This window comes from Maylandia zebra, linkage group LG5 (assembly GCF_041146795.1).
Source record: "Maylandia zebra isolate NMK-2024a linkage group LG5, Mzebra_GT3a, whole genome shotgun sequence".
In the NCBI taxonomy this organism is placed as follows: Eukaryota; Metazoa; Chordata; class Actinopteri; order Cichliformes; family Cichlidae; genus Maylandia; species Maylandia zebra.
Genome location: NC_135171.1, coordinates 22596424 through 22614468, shown reverse-complemented (window position 1 = coordinate 22614468; position 18045 = coordinate 22596424). Strand labels below are relative to the sequence as shown.

Genomic DNA, 18045 nt, shown 5'->3' with positions numbered 1-18045 from the left:
TATTACATTTGTAAATGATAGCTAATATCTAATAAAGAGAGTGGACAGTGGTAGCACCATGTATTTTTTATCAGTTTTTAAACAGTTGTACTACATCATTGGCTACTCACAGCCCAGACCTGTTTATCTTGGTGTCTGTCCAATCAAGTGACCTTTGCTGTAGTTTATAGAAGTGAATGTAAGCCAGTCTTGTCAGATAATCAGATAAAATCTCAGGAAAATCAGATTAGGGTGAGCTTAAATTCATAGAACTGAAAACAACCAGAGGACACGCCTACACATCCTCTACAGGCAAAAAAAAGAAGCTCCAGTCATCCAGTGCAGCTAAACAAGGTCAGAAAATGCATACAATAAAAGAACAGTTAAGAGCTTATTACATAAGAGAAGTGTTTGCCTTTGCTTTGTATATGAGCTTGAAAACAGAACACATTTAAAGCTGAATGGGGGGAAAGAAGGCTGTGATACGTCCACAAATATCCCTGCGAGTTTCTCCCTCTGCAGTCCTCAGAACATTGTCAGCTGTGTGGCTGCAGATAAGAAGATGATCGATTTGTTTTCCAGCACAGACAGACAGTCAACCTTTCGCTGCTCAAATTTAATTACACCGAACAAGCGAAAAAGATAGGAGGATATGAAACTGAGCTGAGAAAAGACATTGCCTGGACATAGAAATGGAGATGAAAGATTGATTGATGAAGCAGTGGAGAGACGCTGCAGATGGTGTGGAGGAAGATTTTGTAAGTAAAGTGCACGATAAATGTCGTCTCTCTGGATTCTACCTGTGACATCTGCTGACATCTGCTGGAGCACCTGTGAACTTTCTGAACAAAGCGCAGAACAGACCTGCATGTTTCTTGTGTATATATTAAACAACATCAGCATTTTCTTCAAACTAACTGCACCACATCACTGCATTTTAGCAAGTTACTCACAGACAGAATTTGTACTGAAAGTCTTTGTGTCAGATACGTACTCTGCATTACCTGGCCAGAATGGGGATTGTGGTTTTTCTACCCCATTCCTTACTTTGCAGTCACAGAGAAAAGGATCATTTCGCTGATAGCAGTGATGAAATAGATAGTCAAAGCCTTTATTTAAGAAGCCGTGCAAGCACACTGTGTACTCTATTACATGTAAAATCCTGTATAAAATGTTACTGAAGAAAAACTATACAAGTGCAGAATGGTGCTCAGTGGTTAGTGCAGTGCTCTGACAGGAAATGGGTCCTGGGCTTGAATCTGTGTGGAGTTTGTATTTTCTTCTGTCATAATAAAATTGGGATATTTAATTAATGCTGCCTACTAATCTACACATATATACACATAGGACTAGTAATATATAGATAAATGTGTATATATTTGTACAACATGTATCTTTAATGGCTTAAAAAAATACAAGTTGAGCACAAGTTTGTGCAATGTACCAATATCACTGGCACCAAAACAGCCCCAGAGCATGATGCTACCACCACCATGCTTGATAGCTGGTACAGTGTTATTACGTTTGAATGCCTCATCTTTATTCCTCCCATCATATCTATCTGTATAAATAGCTCAACTTTCTCTAGTCTGACCATAAAGAGACCTTCCCAACTTTTGTAAAGCTACAAATCTAATTCTTAGATCTTCAGAAACCAGTGAGTTTAAATGAAGTCTGCCGATTCTTGTTAATGGCTATCAAATGTGTCCCAACTAAAAACCAAATATTAGTGGGGATGCATGTATACTTTTGACCCTGTGCGGATTATAGAAAATTAAAACTTGTGCCCCCAGTTCTTTTTTTTAAGTCACGAAGGATGTGTGCTGCACAATCGTTCCACCCTGGAGAAACAGCAGTTCAAAGAATGCCCAGAATAACCATGACATTAACGCCCATGATGAGTGTATATAAACGTCGGAGCACAACTATATTTAACAACTAATCTGAAGTTTTTGATCTGTTCTGAATACAAAATCGTATTTTTTTTTAGAAACTAAAATTCTGAAATAAATGTAGTGGATCAGAATTATAAAGTGGTATTGAATAAAGAACCCTCAAAAAATGATCTTTCATTGCCAAATAACTTCAATGAAAACTCCATAAACGTAAAACTGACATATCAGAATTTTTTTTAAAGATGACTGGAAAAACATGACCACATCCCTTAAATGCAGCACCATAAATAAAGTAGATAATTGAGTAAATGTGCAGGGAAAAGTTCCTCTGTGGCACTGAGATCAGATTTAGGCCAACAAGCAGGAGGGTCTCATCCTGCAGCTCTTCTTCGCTCCAGTAAGTGGCACCAGCATCGATTAAAAGTCTGACATGGCTACATTTTTGTTGGTCACAATAAAACAAGACCATGTGGCCATGGCCAAGAGTCACACAACAACCACATAATAGAGTCACAGCTTCATCTTTGTAGTCCCTGACAGGAAGCTGAAAGTGGGTCTTTGAGCCAACACAAACAAAGCGCTTTCAGTTTTATTTCTTGTGACATTGAAAAAATAAAAAACAAAAGTGACAGAGCAGCAGGAAAGCTTTCAGACAAACACGACAACTAAAGAGAGTTATCTCAACTGACTTTAATGCATTTGAAGCAGATTAAAAGACTGCAGCTTATTAACAGACTATAGTCATGTTTGGATGCACAAACACACACATGAATGTGCTAATCAACAAACAAAAGAGTGCACAGGCTTTTGTGTTTGGACGAGTTCATACACACCGTCTGATAACATGACTCTGTGAGTGTGTGTGTGTGTGTGTGTGTGTGTGTGTGTGCCTTTAGAGAAACGCTTTAACACAAAGTGAAGTCATATCTTCAAAGTGCCTTTAAAATACTACAGCTTGGTACAGAGGATGCAGTGTCGGGGGAGAGTGGGGAGGGCGGTAAAGTCCCCTGGAGTGAGCGACAAGATTACAGACCTACCCCCCGTCTGATGTGTGTGGTAGTGAGTGATGGTCTGTGTGTAGTTGAGCATGCTTGTAGGAGTGCGTGTCTGTGTGGGGCAGGGGGTCAGACTGAACCCCGCTGTCTGATAAAGACGGGACAGGATCCAGGCTGTTGTCTGCTGGATACAGCTGCATCACCGCCCCCTCCTGGACACCTTCCTTACTGCACGACTGACAGCTGCAGCGGAAGATCCTCTCCACCAGCTTATCCACCCGGGGAGAGTCTTCGCTGCCCGGACAATCCAGCGTCACCTGTGCCAACACAAAGTTGCACACATGCATGCGTAAAGAGTGAGTTGAGAATTGAAAGTAACTCAGCAGAAAGATGAAATATTTATTGTTTCCTTGCATTGATTTGTATAGTATTTAAGTTAAGCTGTTATTTTGAATAATCTCAAGGTGTGATAATATATTTTATGTTTAAACAAGAGTATTTTCTTATAGTTTTCCCTCCATCACCTCCTATTTAACATGCTTATTATAAGATGGACTCCTGTGAATGCGTTAATGTGTCTTTGGTCCCACTAACCAGACTCTTGGTTCATAGTTTTGTTTTTGTTTTGCTGGATCTGTGTTTTCATACAAAGTTTATGACACTCGATGGAATAAAGAAATACTGGGAAAAGCCGGAAAATCAAATAAACAGAAAAATACACAACCCCCCTCCGTAAACCCAAGAGTTACACAAGCTCAGCCAGTTCTCCAGACCTCACGCAACTTCCCCCTCACTGTTTCTATTATCCAATGAAAATGATCATTCAGCAATTTTATCAAGAGCCAAAGCAGCGGGGAGCAGTATCCACTTTCATGAGAGCTGACTTTGTTTTGCCTCAAACTGAATTCTGTTTAAAGTCCTGAAACAACAATCACAACCGCAGGCGCAGACGTCCATTTTCAGATAATTAACTGTAAGGTGTGAGCGTGAAGGCACTTTTTCCCCCGTCTTGTCTTGTGAAACAAAAAAACGTGCAGAAATTAATTAAACTATCTGGTAACGACTGTCTGCTCCAAGGTACAATATCTTTCCACTGAAACATGAGGTGACCTCACCTGCGGTCCCATCCACCGAGCCTACCTGGCAGCCTTCCAAACTACATACATCTCACCACAAAGCCTTTGTTTTTCTAAGAGTGGATTCCTTCTGGTTACAAGGGACAAAGAACCTTAAAATAATCTAAAACACAGGCTAAAGGTTCACGTCAGACAAAAGTAACTATGATCTATTCTGATCTCCTTTTCGAGATCTTCTGCTTTTTTGCTTTGCTGGTGAGGACAGCGTGCTTTCACTGTTGGTGTGGGGTTGCTAACTGACTAATGTCCAATAACTCTTACCACTTCCCACTGTGTCTGGGCAGGCATGCAGGAGTCACAGTGGACCAGAGACTCGGTTGACTGTGGAAATGTGTTGGGGACGCTGTAACTGAAACACTGACCCAGACAAGCTCTGCAAGAAAGAGGAGAGGGTTTATTATTTCTCATTCAACTACACAGATGCAGCGTTCATGCCGAGCAAGAGTAAGAAGTAATAATTTCACCAAAAAAAGAGCCTGAAATGTGAACTGATTTACCAAGTCTGAGGATGCCTGGTAGCCTTGAGGCAAATCACAGAGACTGTAATGCGTAAATGGGAATTACCAGCCAAGTTGTGATTTCAAGTGAAAGCCAGGATAAAGGTGATGGGAAAACGTGTTTTTCTACAATACTGTTCAAACAAATACAGGAAGGAATGCATATCAAGTTTTACTGAGAGAGCTTTATAGGAATAACAATGTATCTTTGACCAGCTTTCTCAGTCATGCAGCCTGAAGGTATAGAGAACAGTTAGCTGTCGCCTGGCCTCAGAAAATCTTTTGTACAGAAAAGTACAGTAAATAGTTCACAATAAAAACACTGTGTACTCCTGTTTGTCTGACAATTGCTTCAGGAACTTTTGGGATTTTTTGGGATTTTTTGGGATTATATAAAATATTATTTAATGACTTCACCTGAAATCTGTCAAAAACATCTTTCTTTTTTAAAACCTGCCCTATCCAGCTGTTTTAGATAACACATTTATGGTCTGGATCCTTTGTTGTGCCAAACACATTTACTTTGCCACGAGGGATGCTGTTTTGTTGTTGTTGTTGTTTTTATGCTTGTTTTATTATTCACGCTGTTGTTTTCTCTATGGTTATATAAACCCCTGCCGGTGCTGACAGGGGGTGAGGGCGAGGTTAGCAACAGAGTTTACAGATTACAAGTAAATAACTGTAGTTTGACATCTTAATCTTAATTTTAAAAAGTTTATGTATAACAACTATAATTATATTTCAGCATTAAAAATGTCATTTTTATTAACATGCCTCTGCATGCTGGTGAATAAACATTACAGAAACATAAAAAAAATCGCTTTTGAGTGATTAACAATACTGTTAATTTTGGGCTGTGGCATAAACACTGTGTGGTGGTCAGTTACATTTGTTAGATTTATGTTTTAGGCAAGAACCAAAGGTCCTGCGTCACAGTTATTGCAATTTTGTTGTTTCTTTATTTAGTTAGTTTTTATTTCCAGGGCTGGTACTATTTATCAATGAGACAGCATTATAGACTGAGATTAGCCATTTGCGCATCTATCGATATTTGCGTTTATAAAAATACAGAATGTCGGCATTGCTTGTCTACCAGAGGGCACTCTGCAACTTCCCTGTTGGCAACGTGTTTGAAATGCCACAAACAACAATCAGCTGATCAGAGCAGAATCGGGAAGAGCAAATAACTACATGTGACAAATGTTAGGCATATCCGTGTGTCTGGAAGGAGAAAAATATCGGCTGATATTCTGGATATCGGTATCGGTCAGGCTCTATTTATTTCTATATGTTTAAAGTTTTTGCTTGTTTAGTTTCAGTTAGTTTCCAGACTGTGTGTTTAGTTTAGTTTAGTTTAGTTTTACTAAACTTGAGCTACTTTCAGAGGTGGGTTTCGTATTTTTAAATGTGAAACTATGGACGCTGTTTGTCAGGGGCAACATTTACACGTTCAGCACACAAACACAACTCTTTGTGAAGATGACTCAGAGTGTACACACGTCCTGAGTTATCTCTGGTTCCATTTTATTTAGTTTTGTAACTACACAAAATAACTGTAGTAAGAGGATGTTTTGGCTGCTCCCTTATTTCCCAGGGGTCGCCGCAGCGGATTGATCCACGCTGGATTTGACACAGATGTGACGTCATTTATGTGGGCGCAAGCTTTTAACCCCATGACTCTGGGTCTGTCCTCCCGACCTCAGATCAGGGATCTTTTGCATAGATAAACGTGTTTTCTACTATCACGCTAGCTGTTTTGCTCTTTGTAGTTTGCTTTAAAAAAAAGTCAATTACCTAAAGGTTTTGCACACATAATTTTGGTTTTAGTTCCGTTAAAAAAATATGAACAACTCCAGGCTTATGCATGACTACCTCTTCCAAAGAACATCTTGTCATTAGCTTCCTCTCTGAATGCAGCCGTCTAGTCATGCACACAGATTTAATAAATATGGGCTGAGACAAACTTTTTATTTGGCTTTTAGCAGACGCGCACTCTGCTGGAGCTCGTTTGAGCACCACAGTCTTTTTAAAGAAACTTTTTGGCTAAGAACAAAGACATATTTAGTGATTGCCGATTAAATAATGTGCCCTACAAACTGAATGAGGCATGACTCTTGATAGCGTAACCTAATGATATCAAGGAATTTCTCCTTTATTTGTTTTCAGCTGCACTGAGAGATAATCGGACAGAGAGGGCCTTCATCCTGACCTGTTTTGAATAGAGCGAGGCTGACATCCCGTGTGCCCGACTATCTGTGTGATGTTCTTGGCTTCGCACCAGGCGCTCTTGTCAGGGAACAGCGCCAGGCGGTTGATGTGTGCAGGCGGTGCCGCTGAATACAGTGCAAACAGTGCGCAGCAAATCTGAATCCTCTCCCACATGACTGCACCTAAAGGAGCAGAAAACCACAACACGCCGCCGCTCTGTTAACTCTGTGAAAGGCAAAGTCTCGTCACGCCATCTGTTGCCTGCAGGTCACATAGCGCCAGTTTTCAGTCGGTGTGAAATCTGAACTTTGCATGTCCCTGCTCATGTGGATTGACAACTTCCTGGTGCCTATAGCATCTTACAACCCACACGTCCTTGTGCATCAGTCAGATTGCTTCTTCTTACCGGGTTTGGTGCATTTGATTGGATAAAAACTTGTTGAACGTGTGCAGTGAGGACGTTAAAATGGGTTTATAGTGTCAGAGAATAGAGGGGATACAATGGGAGTGGGAGGCAAAGCTCTCCTCTGTTTCGCTCTCTTCTTTAAAAATGCCTCAGCCATTAACGTCATTTACAAGCTACAAAATCGTTTTCTCCTGGTGCATATTAAAAGTGTCTGGATGTGGTCACCCACATCCACTGTTTTACACGCTTTTTAGCACTTCAATATGTCTGCGACTCTAAAGGATCAATTCTGGAGACAGAGAGCCTACAAGAGGCTGCTGTGGTGGGCTGTGAGACCGACGAAATGTTTTTAATAAAATAAATATATATGTTTATAATGTCCTGCTTTGACGGACTCCAGACTCTGGGTTTTAGCTTAAAAAAGAAGAGAGCGAGGTTTCAGCCGAAAGTCTGGAAAGCGTTACAATAATATATCAGTGTTTCATATACAATTATAAGGGAAGACATGTGATACAGCTAAAATCTGTTTTCCCAAATAGTTGAGACCATTAAATCTGAATTTGAATTAACTTAGCATTCATGCGTTACATTTACATTTAGCCTCCCAAAATTTTAAACATCCTTTAAAATAAACCAAAACATACAAAATGATCACACATCAGCCTCTGTATCTGTACAGTTATGTAAATGGGTTTTTTCGTGGTTATTTTTTACTCACAGAGTTAATTCAGCTCATTTAAGAAGGTGAGACGACCTCAAAGCGTCACTTGGATGTATAGCGGTTATATCATGGGGTTACTTTCTAAAGTAATCAAGTACCTTCTCTTCAACAGCGCCGGGAGGTCAGTTGAGGCACTTACCACTGCTCACGAAAGCCGGGGAATTGAGCGCTTCGCCACGGTCCCGCTGAGCCGAGCCCCCCTCACCTAAACCCGGGTTGTCGGATATCACCGTGGGCTGGTAACTAAACAGTATGATCACGTGGTGAAAATCCCTGCACAGATTGTCATAAAACTGTCACATCATCCGGTAAGACAAGCAACCGTCCGATCAACCGAGAGGAAGAAGAAGAAGATGGATGGGGAGCTGGGGCAGGGTATGAGCGCTATCTCATCTCCGAGTCCATCAGCTCAGACCGTCCCTCCCCTTTGTTCTCCTCCCGTCCCGGGTTGAATTCCCGTGTAACTGCGCCGAAAAACACTCTCCAACTTGTTGTCTTTTGTTGTAAAACTCTCAGGCTGGGTTTAGGCGCGGCTGAGCCCTCAGACAGGGGTCCTGCTGTGCCGTTTCTGGACGAGAGAAAGCAGGGAGGGAGGGGAAGTGCTGGAACGCTTTCAAATGTTTCCCTAAGCAGGAGTGATCGTGTTAACTAGACACACATGCAATTATGTGAATATTACACATACAGGGCATATTTCAAGTCACGCACACACATCTGGCATTGCTTTGATAACATATGTTTGGAAAATTGAAACATTAACAACACAATGTCTGATGAAATATAACTGGTAAACAGATGTGAAGCCCCTGCTGTGTTCGCCTTTATTCCCCCTAAACCACTAAAAAAAAACTTCGGGATGATGAAATGACAATAGCTGGTTACTAACCAGAAGCTCAGAGGGTTTGATTTATTTCAGGCTCCACTTTGGAGTGAAACCACTGACAGACTCATGAGCAGTTGCTGAAATGCATTATGCTCTCCGGTTCTCCTGACTTGTGATTGGACTCCGTTCAAAACTAATTTAAAACGGAAACATAAGGGGACAAGCTTGGAGTTCGGCCTTTGGTGTAGTCCATACCCAAAGTGAGATACTGATAGATGTCAGTGTCTTCTCTTGGTCTAAACCACTGACAGGAACCAAAATATATACATTCAGTGGGGAATCCGTTGTGAAAATATACAACATGCACACACACAGTGTTGAAATACAATCACTGGACACTTTATTAAATTTACCCTTTTGCCACAGAAATGCCTTAATTCTTTCTGGCATAAACGGAACAAAGTGCCAGAAAAAATCCTCAGAGATTTTGGTCCATATTAACAGCATCACACAGTTGCTGCACATCCATCATATGAATCTCTCAATACAAACACTCCCAAAGGTGCAAGGTGTTTGAGGTGTGATGGTGACAGTATGTTATCCTGCTGAAATTAAGCAGCCACTAGAAGATGGATACTTTGTGGTCATAAAGGGTTGGATGTGGTCAGAAACTATACTCAGGTAGGCTGTGGTGTTTAAAGGATGTTCAGTTTGGTGCTGAGGCAGCCCAAAGTGTGCCGGGAAAATCTCCTCCACATGCTTACACCACTATACCACCAACCCGAACCACTGATACAAGCACGTTTGAATCCATGCATTCATGTTGTTTATTATTACCACATCTGATCCTACCATCTGGTTGTCGCAGGAGAAATCCAGAGATGTTGATCTGCAAATTTTCTGTTTCCCAGTTGTGGTGACACCTGTGAGAACTGTAGCCTAAATTTTCTGTTCTTAGCTAACAGATGTGTCCTCTGGTGTGGTCTTCTGCTGCTGTAGCAGCTCTTCTGTATACCTTAGCTGAGTTGATTGTTTGAGTAAGCAACAGTATGCTTTCATATCAGTTTGAAGCAGTCTGGTCATTCTCCTTTGATATAATCGAGGCATTTTTACTCAGACAGCTGATGCTGAACGGATATTTCCTCTGTTCAAACCATCATCAGATGGCTGTGTGAGAAAATCCCAGCAGATCAGCAGTTTCTGAAATATTCAGACCAGAATGTCTGGCAACAATTCCATCCTTCTTCTCTGTTCTGATGCTCGACGATGTTTGAACTTCACGCTATTTTTGACCATGTCTATGTGCCTAAATGTGTTAGCTTTACTGCCATGTGATTGGCTGATTAGACCCCTAACCAGCTGCAGCAGATGACTGCCCCTCCCTGAGCCTGGTTCTGCCAGAGGTTTCTATTTTAAAGTCCCCAGGTGCTTGCCCTCGATTTTGGGGGGTTTCTCACCTTACAATATAAATGCTTTGAGGTAACTGCTGTTGTGATTTGGCACTTTGTGAATAAAACTGAACTTAATATTTGGGTTAATAGGCAGTTTAACACGTGTAACTAATTAAGCAGCCATGCATGTGAATAAAACTGTGCCAGATGATCGTTATTAAGAATTATACAGGTTTAACTAATGAGTAAGAAGTGTAATTTAAGATGCGTGTACGCTTTTACTTTATTATTGATTGCTGCCGTCATAACATTATAAGGTTAAAAATTTATGAGTTATACCTTTAAAAGTAATATTTTGAACGCATACTTCAATTAAATTCAATTTACAATCTGTCATAACAAGACATAAATTAATGTACAAATGTTTTAGTGAAATGAATAAATTAACACAGCATAGCACTTATGGGACGATCTTTTTCCTCTCTAATTTACTAATAATAGAGTGTCCTGGGGTTTAGTGTTACTACTTTTACTTAAGTAACTGAGCCAAGCTGTGGTAACTACATGGAAATAAATGTGTACTTCACTCCTCTTTACCTTATCACCTCTGGTAACATCATGCTAACATTTTCCACGGCAACTCCAAGCTGGAGTCTTGCCCGAGCACATGCATGGCACATCTGGATCTGGTCTTGTACTTTGTGGCAGAAATTTGCAAGCATTGACAATTTTAGCCATTAGATGAGTAGTTGGTATTAGGTAGTGTTACTGGTCTTGTAATTATGGTTCATCATGGAGAACGTTGAGACACGTATAGCCTTTGGGTTTTGGCTGCTTTATTACACCTCAGCTGGGTCACCACACACCTCCCCCTCCAGTTCCCACACACGCACTGGCATCCTGTTCCTGCACTTCTACCGACCACTGCACCTTTGCTCACAGGTGTTCAGCTTGGCATGCGTTCATCAGCCCCCCTATCGGTTTCATGCTTCACTTACAAACAAATATTTTAATGGACAGGGGATGAGTGACACGGCTTAATTTCTGACAGGCTTACTCTGTGCCTGATGCATTGCAGCACACCAGCTCTGAAGAAACAGGCCTTTGAACGCTTGGGGAATGAATATGATTCCATTGTGTGCAGGAATGTATGTGCCGGGAAAACCGTTACTGTGATGAAGAGGGAAAATATGAGCGTGTGTAATAGAGAGTGCATGCAGCAGTATTTTCTTTGATGTGAAAGTGTACGGCATGTGTTGTGTTCAGACGTGCAAAGTGCAGAACTCACCTGTTAGTAATAAGCTCCAGTCTAGAAATGGCATTTCTCTGCATTCCTCAGATTCTGCTTCACCAGGGGGCTGGATAAACGTGTGCATGTGCACACGCTCACACAAACAATTTCTCTTCTCTCCCAGCAGCCCGCAAAACCACACATTAGTGATCAATCACACTCACAACAATCTCGCCAAGCAGACATGCAGCCAATGAATACACAGGATAGAAGAGATTCCTCCCAGTATGTTTTCTCCTAATCTCTGATGAAAACTGTCACAGTCATAGCAAGCAACCCAAAACAGGGCTCCACAGCAGGCCGCAGCCTGTTTGGTCTACTATGAATAAAAACCAGACTGGGTTTCTTTCTTCTCGATATCAGAAAGAGATATAGGCATCCATGACATAAACTAGCGGCTGATATGTGAATGCAAACATAGCTTCTTTCCGATTTTTCTCCTGTCAGTGCTCGGGTTTGTTCATCTAACAGTTGATCCCCTTTATTTCACCATTCTGCACAACTTTTCATCCTCCCACTCTCCGAGAGGGCTGCAGATGCTGAACCTGGCCCTCATTCCAAAACAGCAGGAGCTCGAGTCTCCCAGCTCATTAACACACAAAATTACCTCCCACCCCCAAACCACACTTCATTCTTCTCGAACATTCGCACAGAAAAACCGAGGAGACAAAGCTTTTTCCCACAATGACTTTATTAAATATATATTTAATGTTTTATAAACACAGTGTGGGCATCATTGCAGATTAATACCAGTGCAGCAAAAAAAACCCCAAAAAACTCAATCCCCCCCCAAAAACAAGCATTACAATAAACAGATGAGAAAGCCCTCGTCATCTTCAGTCCTTCATTACTGGTCCTGAAAAATGAACACAGAGGAGTCATGCAGCATGATGTGATCGTGTGTCACAGACCTCTGATAAACAATGAAAATTACACTGTGCGCTTACCTTAACCATGCGACCATGAATCAGATATGGTGACCTAAAGTCATGCTGGCAGTTGCTGTAGCCCATGCCCAGTCCCAAGCCTGAACCAAATGACAAAGGCCACGCGCGACCTAGCGGAGAAAAATAATCCCTGTTGGATGGCTTACTAAGAAAAGAAAAGAAAGGAAAAGGAGGGTTTTCTGAAATAATACTTACGTTTAAAGACAATGAGCGAGAACACAATGCCAACACCGAGGCCCGTTACTGCAAAGAGAGAGAATTATTAGTGGTTTTATTAAACTACCTCCTATTGATTTGACTTTATTACTGAGGTAATGTGATCATCTCCCATCCAGCGTGAAAACTGGCCAGCTAAAAATCTGGTCGGCTGTAATGAGCGAATATTTGGTGCAGAAGTTGGAAGGTAGCGCCACTTAGCAAGACTAAACTAATGAGCAAAAGACAGGAATAAAGGGGAGGAAAGAAAAAAGAAAACACAGAAAACAACTTAGAAAGAAAGCAAAGCGTAAAAGGGGTTTAGGAGAGGGGGAACCAATCCAAAGAGGAGAAACGCAGAGAGCAGGAGAGGTGAGAGGTCAGTGGGTGCGCAGAGAGATTGCCAAAAGTTGCTCGAACTCCTGAGTCCAGAGTGGGATCTTGAGGAGGAATGTGTTTGTGCGTTTAACTTCACCTCGCTGCAGGCCACACCACACCCAACAGCAGGCCAGCCAGCACAGAAAGCACATAAAAACAGCCATTTGGGCCCCTCCGACTCCTAATTGGATTCAGAGAGCTATGCAGCATGACCAGTGCGGCTGAACCAGAACCCTAAGACTGTTCCCCATTACACAGCTTACAAATGTCAAACAAGACCACAAAAGACTTTGCTCATCCTCTTTATCAGCACACATCAACAATAAATCATTCCTTCTGCTTCCATTTCAAGCAAAGATTTAGATGAAGTTAAGATTTGCCGTCTATTACAGCCACAGTCTTCCTTTGCTCTCCAGCCAGAGCATATTTTGAAGCCTCTTGATTTTCCACTGACTGTAATACAGTAAAAGCACTGGCAGAAACTGAGGGCAGATCAACATCTCATTTTGGCATCTTTCCTTTTGTCTTGACATCTCCAAAGGAGGGGTGGATTATAACAAAAACATTTGTGCTGGAGAAGAATGAAATACACAACCCACAGGGCTGAAAATACTCCACGTGCTTTGCCAGCAAATCAAGTCCAGAGCCTGTTAATTGGGTTGCTATTCATTTAATCATTAGCTGAAGTATTTTCTGCAAATGGTATCAATAAGTCACTTTTAATTACCCCGATTTACTGAATTTAGTTCAATTACAACTCGAGTCGTATACCCCTGGCAAATATTGTTGCATTGCAACACTGCAATTTTAAGATGATTTTGAGTGCATAGTTTCCTTTTAGAACTAATGATGATTCAGTGTGTTTGGACAGAGGCCACTGTTGAGGATCTGCTCTGCTTTAACTAAAGAAATTACTCTGCCAAACATGACAAGGTCATAACAATGTGAAATTGTAACAATATTTTCTTTTTATTCTGCAGCTCTACTCTGGACAGACCACTTGTGTTTCCAGCTTTCAGCCTGGCTGGTGGGGTGCGTTTAGGGATAGCACAGCCTGGCATCACTAGACAAACGTGCAAACATGAATTAGTCGATTTAAACATAACGCAGAAAGCAGACGTCTTTGAATCAAACTCGCCCAAAATGAGACGCGCAGTTCCAAATAGCCCGGCGTAAACAAAGTCGGGAGGAAATCTGTTTGCACAGGAGATGCATTCTGCAGCAAGAAGTGAGACACAGATTCCCACATTCATCTGGTTCACATGACAGTGTTAGCAAAGTCTACCACTCGGATTACAACTGGAATATTTAAAACAACTATTGGATAGACAGCCAGGACAGACAAAAGACTGTCTCAGCGTTAGCAAGCAAGACTGTGGACTCGCAAGTCTTGTTCATATTCAGATTCATGGATTCATGGAAAAAATGCAAATAATCTTAGAAGTGTGTGACAGACGACCGAAGACCTTAAACTACAGATGATGCAACAATGAAAATAAGGCTCTACAAACAAGTCGACACCTAGAGGGAAAAAATACCCAAGAGCTCCTGAAGGATTGCTGAGTGAATTTTTTTCTGTAATAGTTTTGCCGTCCTGCACAATACTTTATACGCATATAATAGTTTTTGCATTCCCGCTGACCCAAGCAGTCCGGTTATAATAGTAAAGTGCTCTGTAAATACAACAGAAAGCAGGAACAGTTTGACGCTTTTCTTACTCAACACTCTTTCTAAAAAGACCAATCTTGGAGAGTGCACAGCTGCTGGTTGTCAGCACAGCTGTATCTGCTCTTTCTGGTTAAAAAAGGTGAAGCTGTGGCTCATTTATGGTTGAATCTGTGTCATTGTGGCCATATCTAGATGTACCATAATTACATAAAACCTTCTTTGGGAGACGAGTTCAGAAAAACAGCAGCTTGGAAATGCACAGTTGAAATCTTAACAACCACAGTTACAGCCCGTCTCAATCAGTGAGAACGGGGCTAAAGTAGCGCCTCTTAAACTGCAACGGTGCGGACTCGCGTCTTTAACAGCTAAAGCTGAGGGTGCACGGACATGTGTTGAGGCACCAACCATGAGCAGTCTATTATATAAAGTTTTAACCAACCTTTATGGATCAGAAGACAGACAAACATTTTTTTTTTTAAAGTATGCAAAATGTAGTGGTAGGGAACACAAAAGCACCCCTGGCAAAATAAGCATCGGTTGGATATTTAGGGGTTTAGTTTGAAATGAAGCATTTATAAAATGTATTTATGCTGAATCACTTTTAAATAGCTGCATGCACACATAAGTCTTCTTGTTCCAACAATGTGATAGTGTTTCTAGAAATGACATGAATATTCACTATTAATGGCTGTTCTCATTAGCATTGTTTACAAGTTCCTCAAATTAAATACTTCATGTCCGGTAAACACCGTTTTTCCTGACTATGAAGAGGATGACGGCTCTTTTCTTAACACCACTCTACATGAAACTCAGTCCCTTTATAAAAAGAGCTTGATTTATTCAACTTGTTTTCATCACAGCTGTAAGAAAAATGTGATCTTTAGCTACATTTTGAGTCACAGTTCCCACTCTCTACTTTTATTTTGAAGCAAACATTATTTTAAATCATGCAACAGATTATCTAAATATTCTGAAGCTGTGAGAAAAAAAATAGCATTATGTCTCGCTTTATTAAAATCCTGGGAGTTCTTAACACATCAAGGATAGGATAAACACATAAGCTTGAATGAATATAAATGTAGGATCAGCTAAGCTATTTTTTTAACAACCCCCTGAGCAGAGCATGTACTGCAGTGTTTCTCTGGCTACCAGACACACCTTGGCACAGCTGGCAATTTGCTCCACTGAGCACGAAGCAGTGCCACGATGCAGATGTTTTCCTCCCAGCAAGATTACACATTTTATTGTGCTAAGACTGACGTCATTAGGTGTATCTTTGAACAGATGTTTTGCCAGTCTAAGTGTTTTAGTGCTGGACCAACACTGAACAGGATACCACAGAAGACCCCATGGCGGTGTGCTCACTGTAACTCACTGGTGGTTCACCAGCAGTGACTTTCACTGAGGGCCAGAGCCCAGCGAAGAAAGTAAAACATCTATAAATTTCAATAATGCTCTCACTGTGAAAGAAATCCCTGCTTGTGTTGTTGCATAACTGATGGTTCTGGCAATTTAAGCCTGTCTGCTGCAAACTGTTCAATACTGTGTATTGTTATTTTGCCATGACATTTATGGATATTAAATATCAAAGAGATAATGGTGAAAAATGAAGCTTTTGTTAAGTCAACAAGTAGAAGAAAGACTTGCTCATTCACGCTCTTCTCTCAGTGCTTCACTTCCTGCTAATAATGGGCTAAATTTATCTAATTAAAATAAATAATATTAAACAAAATTACATAAAATTGTTTTAACAATTAGCTCGCAAAACAGTGAACTAAAAATGAGACTTTTCCCCCTTTTTACTCTGAACTGCATGCCAACATTTTTCTTCGTTCAAAAAAAGAAAAAAAAAATCTTTACAAACATCTTTACACTACAAATATGAAATTCTTAAAACATCTGTTTTTGATTTTTGCGTAAACTTTAACTGCCAAATGAATGCCTGGTGTGAATAAAGATTCAAGTTCAAAAAATGAATAAAAACCAGTAAAACTAGTTCAAAGGTCACCTGACTACACCTCTTCTTTTCAGCGAGCCTGACGTAAAGCGCAGATTACAGTAGTCTTAGCAAAGCAGCGGAGAAAATAAATTAAAAAATAAATAAATAGAACAGAGCCCATATAGCCTGACCTCCACAACGGAAAAATAAAAAACAACAAAAAACAGCAGTGCAATAAACCAGGTGTACATGCAAAAAACACAGAGGCAAAGAAATGAGGTGTTCATATTAAGATTTATATCAAACGTATATACAAAAAATAAATGTTATCTGCTCCCTACAGATTACAACTTTAAATGTTTGTATACAGACACTGATGTCACAAACCTGTACTTAGATTAACTGTGATAAACAACTATGTTATTGTCATATAAATAGATATTTAAGGTGTGAAAAAAAAGACACTGATAGATTGTTAACTAGCATTTACAAAACCAAATAAACCAAACAAAATTGTTATTTGGTTGTTATCTGACAGAATGACCATAAAAAAAACTTGGTATTTTAACAGGTTCTTTTTAAAAATGTCCTTTTGTTTTTTCTTTAAGTTTACTCTCAGTTTCCAGAGCAGGCTTTCTTGTGTCAGTTTTGTTTTTATTATTTTTCCTGTTATTTTTTTTAATTGAATTAAAAAATTTATTATTAGTGTATAGCAGAAAATCAGTGCAGGAATTACATAAAAAAAAAATACACTTTCTGTAAGTTGTTGACTGACAGTGTTGTAGACACCCAGAGTCTCAATAAACTGATCCATCAAAGCCTCGTCAGGAAAGCTGTGAGAAGTTTTAAGTAAACTAACAAGTAATATAAATAAGGATATTGCCGCTTCGTTTTTGTTTTGTTTTCTTTTAGTTAGTTATTTCCCAGGTTCGCAGAATTGTTTTAGGTTGTTTTCATTTCATTTCATTTAAAACATTTTTATTAGTTTTTATTAGTTTGTATATCCCTTCTGCAACTGCAGACATTGCTTGGTTTTATAACTAAAATAAATTATTCGGTCCTTATAATCGCTGTAAGATACTGATTAAGGCTGCAAGTAGTGGAGAAAGGGCAGGTAGATCAAGAGAGTCCAAAAACAGATAAATTAATCTGCTTTAGGGCGTGACTTCGCACACTTTCCCACTCAAACACAGGTAATAACTTCCACCTCGTGGCTATGTCTGCTTTTTTATGATATAATACTACAGAGTTAACAAATATTAAGTTTCATCTGTACAGCAGACAACTTTGACCTTAGTGTCACACTAAGGTCCAGCTAAAATGACTTCTCGCTCGGCTCTGACCTGTAGTGCGCCTTATTCTCCAGGTTTCACACACAGCCAAGTGTTTAATAAGAGCAGCAAACAATTACACTGCGTGTATAAAAAGAAATTAACCTGTTTTCACCGCTGTGTCAGCAAGGCAGCGGTCCCACTTCCGCGCGTGTTCGTCTGCCATGTTTTCTGCAGTCAGGAAGATCTCGCGAGAAAAGCATGAAGTCACATGACTCATTCCTTCACGGCTCCTTCAGTGTATG

General features: G+C 40.3%; 2 protein-coding genes across 2 annotated transcripts; both read right to left on the bottom strand.

Moving 5' to 3' along the window:
* Positions 1-2549: 2549 nt before the first annotated feature.
* Positions 2550-8419, bottom strand: nbl1 (NBL1, DAN family BMP antagonist). Its single transcript, XM_004544776.6, has 4 exons — positions 7977-8419; positions 6712-6892; positions 4267-4378; positions 2550-3186 (listed from the first exon to the last, which is right to left on the bottom strand). The coding sequence occupies exons 2-4, from the start codon at positions 6882-6884 to the stop codon at positions 2908-2910; spliced, it is 564 nt and encodes a 187-aa protein (XP_004544833.1). The 5' UTR covers positions 6885-6892; positions 7977-8419; the 3' UTR covers positions 2550-2907.
* A 3595-nt stretch (positions 8420-12014) lies between these two features.
* On the bottom strand, positions 12015-18045 carry LOC101470279 (MICOS complex subunit Mic10). The gene is made up of 4 exons (XM_004544778.3): positions 17906-18045; positions 12485-12532; positions 12290-12399; positions 12015-12198 (listed from the first exon to the last, which is right to left on the bottom strand). Exons 1-4 carry the CDS (start codon positions 18018-18020, stop codon positions 12190-12192), a joined length of 282 nt encoding a protein of 93 aa, XP_004544835.2. The 5' UTR covers positions 18021-18045; the 3' UTR covers positions 12015-12189.